The following is a 5,004-nucleotide window of genomic DNA, read 5'->3' as shown; positions in this document are numbered from 1 at the left end:
ATCCGCAACTATCCCGATCGTGCAGATGGCCCCGTGCCACCAAGGTACGCAACCGATCACACTCGTTGTTCATTGCTGATGGAAGCCAAAGCCAAAGATTCGTTAATCTCTCAGCAGGAAGGGTTCCTGTTCAGTTGGCTTACCGGCACTCCAAATTCCGCGCTCAAAGTCCAGCTCATCGAGAGACTGAACCGCTGAGGCACTCCCCTTCGCCGAACACTGATGATGCTGGTGTCCATGGCAATCGGCTCCGTCACCGCCAGCTCGTCCGTGTACCATTCTCAACTCAAATAAATGGCTAGCATCAAGCAAAGCAGGCTGTGTTTTAGGAAGAAAGTCCTTGTGGGCTGCGTCGTGCTTTGAGCAAAATCGAAGAACGGGAACGAAGAGTTGCACCAAAGGATAAGAAAAGACAGGGATGCTGCTGTGCGTGCTGCGTGAGCGGTTTGTTGTTCCCGAATTGTACGTGACTCCGCCCGCGTCGTTACGATGCTGTCAGAATCAGCTGATGATGACGAAACTACTCCGGTAGATCGATTTTGCTGTTTTTCGCCCCAACGCAGTTTCCCTCGCGGCCACTGTTGGCCAGATTGTCGCGCTCGATCAGCGAAACCGAAGAGGTGTCGCCCAGGTACGGTTCCGGATCGCTAAATTCCTTCCGCATCGTCCACATGTACTCGTTGTAGTCCTGCTTGACCGCGGTCGATGAGGAGGCTACAACCCGGTATCCGAGGACCTGCAACGAACGAGTTACGATTGTATGAAGCATTATCTAGGCAATATGCGATATGAATCATACCTCCAACGCGGTCAGTATCACGCAGGGATGCTGCAGGTAGACGACGGTGGACTCATCGCTGTAGCCACCGCAGGGAAACCGGTTTAGCTGTTCAATATCGGCCGCTGCAAGAACAGAAACGGAGCGAACTGATTAGTGGACGACACTTTTGGGATGGAGCGGAGGTGGCGTGTTCTTACCTTTCAGTCCCGACACCAGCACACGGAACGGATGCTTGTGACCGTAGGAGGCAAGATTGCCACGGATAAGAATGTATGGCATCGAGAAACGGTTCGTTTGCTGTTGGGAAAAGAAGCACAAATGCAGATTAATCTCAAATAACAAAAGATTAGTGAGATACACCGAACAGTCTACTTAGACCGTTCTCTACGAAGTCCCTGCCGCAGCTGAACTGGCCTGGTTTGCGCAAAACTGTCTTATTTCTGCAACGTGGTAGAATTGTTTATAACATCGAATCTACCCGGTAGAAGACATGATGTTTAGAAACAGATTCGTCCAAAAACTAGTGCAAGATCATCGCAGCCATCTTCGCAGTACCGCGTCTGGATAGCCAAAACACCAAAGCAATCTCCATAAACCTTGAGCTTAGCAAGCTGTGAAACAGTTACCCCCGCTGTTATGTGAACTCCCCCCTGGGTGGAATGCAGTATTTGGTGCGAAGACGCACTAAAACCTCCTTCTCCTGTTTACGCCTTCTAGTTGTTCTTTATGTGTACACGGTGTGGTCAAAGGTCAGGGATTTGTAAATATTTTATGCGAACTACGTGCCAAAAAGGTGGTGCACACGGCCAAAGACGCTTCGAAAGCATCTTCTTCGATATTGGTTTCTTCTGGCTAATGGCCAAATGGACTGTGGATCTTTCTTGTTCGTGTTCTGTTGGCCCGTGCTCAAGCAGCATGCAACAATGTGATGGTCAAGCTGGAACTCACCGGTCGGTCCACCTTACGGGTTATACAATGCTTACGTCATTGTAGCGTACAAACTAACCAAACCGAAGAGTCCGGCTGCGGTTGATGGCACAGTATCTCTTTTTGTTCTGAAATTTAACCTGCTACTCGATGTAATTATTAAAAGAAATCTTAATTTATGCAAGATTTAATCAATTACTAAAATGCAGCAGCGCACACACTAAGAAAAGGCAGTTGAGTGTGACAAAAGAAACGGAAACAGCCCCATGTAACGTGAATTATATGCAAATCGTTCTCCACAAGATCCACAAATCGGACGCTTCCTCCATACCGATGGGTTCCGGCCAAAAAGAGGTGCATTTAATGTTTAATTATTCACGCATTTGCTGGTCCGCAACCCTGCGCATAAGCCGTGGCCTGGCTGGGTGAAGTGTTTATGGTTTACGAGTTCGCCGGAGGTTACGATGCCCGCAAACAACGCCCCGACTCTTTCGCTGGCCTAAACGTGTCTTATCCAAACAACGGTTCCGTTTCCCACCAAAAACCCACGCCGCAGTCGGAGGGGCATCTTTCTGACCGGCCCTAATGAATTCATTAACTCCATTACACGAACAAAACCTCCGCCAAAACGGAACGAAATGCATGAAATGTGAGGGTCGGACAAATGCTTGAGCTAACAACTACGACGATTTCTGTCGATGGATGGTTGTTGGGCAACACCGCGACGCATCGCATCATGTTCGAAACAATGGAATCACCTTTTTGGGGGGAGATGGGGACAAAGCAAACCCAGCTTGTAACCGTAGACACCTGAATCGACGAGGACCTTGGTGATGTGATTAACAAAATGTCTCGTTACCGCGGAGATGATGATCGCATAATTTAAGTGCTGACATGGCAACGCCACATGGCTTTCTGTCACCAAAAATCTCAACAAAATCTCGTTTCATGTGCGTTTCTCACAAACGGCGGTCGATGTGTCGGTTATGTAGCCACCACGTGGCATGACCGTTGAGATGAGAAAGCGAAAGTGAAAATGAAAATTCCGGAAACCTCGCGCGACCCGCCTGTACCCGTAACGGAATACGGTCAAACGCTGGGTCCCATGCATGGGATCAGGTTAGGATTGCAGAGCGACGAAACGCACTTCGAACACGAAACAAGCTACTAGCCACTTCTGGTTCTCGTGTCGGGTTCTGGCATAACATCGGAGCTGACTCTGGCCGTTATTCTTGTCTTTTTTCTTTGGTTGGTTATGTAAAGGAATGATGATTCGAAGAAACGGAAAAATGTTGCTTTGAAGAGGGAACTATACTTGAGACAGTGAATGGGAGATTGATGGCACTGGAGTGCTACTGTGAGCAATTGTTGTTTGCCAAGCTAAAATTCTATCAAGGCATTATGCTACTCTCGAGGCAGGAATCATTGCTGCTAGATAAGATACTCATTAAAACGCAGACGATTCATCATCGGTCGACTTTCAAGTATTTAAACGTTTTCTGTTTTAGTTCTCTCATTTGATTGCTTCTTGCTTGCGTTTGCTAGTGAACAGTAGTGAAGACAATTGTTGAAAATATTCTTTAAGTAGCTAAATTTGATATTAATGTTGTTATGTTAAGCAATGTCTGTGTCAATTTGTGGGATTTGATTGAAAACTCTGCATCATTGATTTGATTGTTGCTGAGGTCTGCGTAGTTAGGTAAGTTCTAAACAGTTCATTGATCGTAACACTTGTTTAAATCGGAATCAAAACCGGAAGCTTTTTCGAGACCACATGTCTTCATTCTCGCCATACCACACGAGAAGGCAGAAAATTATGCTTCTAAATATTTTATTTCCTCCGCTGTTTGTGTGGTCCTTGTGCGCGAGGCTTAGTAGCAAGAAAGAAGCTTGCAAACAGGGAACACCCACACGAAACGAATGCAACCTACACCGGGGATACCGCAGCAGCTCTGGCGCCCTGTGTAAACGATGCATTTCCACGGAAACCGTGCTGTAGCAACAGTTGTACACTAATAATCACCCCACCCATGGTCCGCATGTTTGCTTGGGTTGTTTGCCGGGACTCCTATGCTGCCCCCGGCTCATGTTCAAGGTGAGGTTACCATTTTCTCATGCTGTTTGTGACTTTACGTTGCTACTTGATCAGGCACATGTTCGCAGGCCAGTCCGAAAAAAGAAATGGCCACCGATGCTATGCGCCTATGCGCTATTTACCTTTCGTTATTATTTTATGTAAATATGCGAACACGAACCCACATGGCCACACTACGGTGGAGGGTGCTCGTGTTGGTTCCAATTCGATCCAAATTCTCTTCCGAATGCTCTCTTCCGTTGGATCACTCACGTTCCTCTTGCACGATTCGCTCTTTCATCATCAACCTACGCAAATCAAAATTAATGCTACCAATGCTTACTTGATGGCGTGTCCTTGAAGCAAAGGAGTAATGTATCGGTGTGCCTGGCAACTGCTGCTTCTGTTATCACTGCGTCACTGTGAGGACAATTGAGCACACTGTTCGACCTGCGACCACAAGCACTATTTTACTTCTCGTTCACTTCCGCTGTTTTGCGCAACTTTACCGAATCGCCATGACCGGTAACCTAAGCGCGTTGGTTCAACATTCGACCCAGATATACCACACCACCTTCTTGCTTTTCACTTTCCGGATCGTTTGGGCCTCCTGCTATTAATTCGTTGCCCTAAAACAGCCGCGGCTTGTACACAGGCGTCACTTCCGAAACCGGTCGGTAGCAGGCACACAAGAAGAGATGCGTGAGAACGAGAGAACGTATCGCTAGAACCGGAACAGACTTTACATAGGTGCACGAGGAGAACGGAAGCAACGCTGCGGCTCGGTAGGCTTTGGAATGTTACGGCACGGAATCTTTCTATCGTTCTTTGCTCTGCGCTTCGTTAATTGATGCTCACTGTGGCGCCGAGGATGGGAGTTTTTGGCTTGTGTTGCTTTGGTTGCGTCTGCTTTGCTGCTGGTTACAGTTTGGGGAGCGTTACACCTGGCGCGCACTTTGGTAGTCACGAGCTGCACGGTACCGGAGCGACAGGTAAACACGGAAAACCACGCAGGCCAGCTCGGTTCCTCGACAAACCCGTTCAGGAACCGGAGAAACTCTCTCTTGCTCTTCCTCGCTCTTTGTCTCTCTAGCTTGGCACTACACAGTATCGAGCATAAAAAATGCCACAAGCCACGTGATACTCTTCATGTTTTTATCAAGAAACATACTATAACTGGTCCGCATGGTTTAACGCTCATTTCTTTGCAACATTACTGTGT

At 47.7% G+C, this 5,004-nt stretch overlaps 2 protein-coding genes across 3 annotated transcripts in view; both read right to left on the bottom strand.

The window, feature by feature from the left end:
* LOC125959057 (ankyrin repeat domain-containing protein 39) overlaps positions 1 to 486 on the bottom strand; it is a 1,200-nt gene extending 714 nt beyond the window's left edge. Inside the window, exons 1-2 of the mRNA XM_049691795.1 lie at positions 144 to 486; positions 1 to 75 (exon numbers count right to left, since the gene is read on the bottom strand). The exon at positions 1 to 75 is cut by the window's left edge and continues 129 nt beyond it. Coding sequence (XP_049547752.1) covers positions 1 to 75; positions 144 to 279 — 211 coding nt within the window. The 5' untranslated portion in view covers positions 280 to 486. The remainder of the gene's footprint in view (positions 76 to 143) is intronic.
* Positions 487 to 509: 23 nt separating this feature from the next.
* LOC125959058 (uncharacterized) lies at positions 510 to 4,769 on the bottom strand. 2 transcript variants are annotated; one of them, XM_049691796.1, is made up of 4 exons: positions 4,126 to 4,769; positions 979 to 1,078; positions 800 to 903; positions 510 to 736 (listed from the first exon to the last, which is right to left on the bottom strand). In XM_049691796.1, the coding sequence occupies exons 2-4, from the start codon at positions 1,058 to 1,060 to the stop codon at positions 521 to 523; spliced, it is 402 nt and encodes a 133-aa protein (XP_049547753.1). In that variant the 5' UTR covers positions 1,061 to 1,078; positions 4,126 to 4,769; the 3' UTR covers positions 510 to 520. The 2 variants fall into 2 exon arrangements, with proteins under 2 accessions (XP_049547753.1, XP_049547754.1); XM_049691797.1 differs by lacking the exon at positions 4,126 to 4,769 and adding an exon at positions 3,926 to 4,035.
* Between the last annotated feature and the right edge of the window lie 235 nt (positions 4,770 to 5,004).

The sequence above is a fragment of the Anopheles darlingi genome, chromosome 2, assembly GCF_943734745.1.
Source record: "Anopheles darlingi chromosome 2, idAnoDarlMG_H_01, whole genome shotgun sequence".
Classification (NCBI taxonomy): domain Eukaryota; kingdom Metazoa; phylum Arthropoda; class Insecta; order Diptera; family Culicidae; genus Anopheles; species Anopheles darlingi.
Note: the sequence above shows the minus strand (reverse complement) of the source record. Positions and strands in the feature narration are given on the sequence as shown.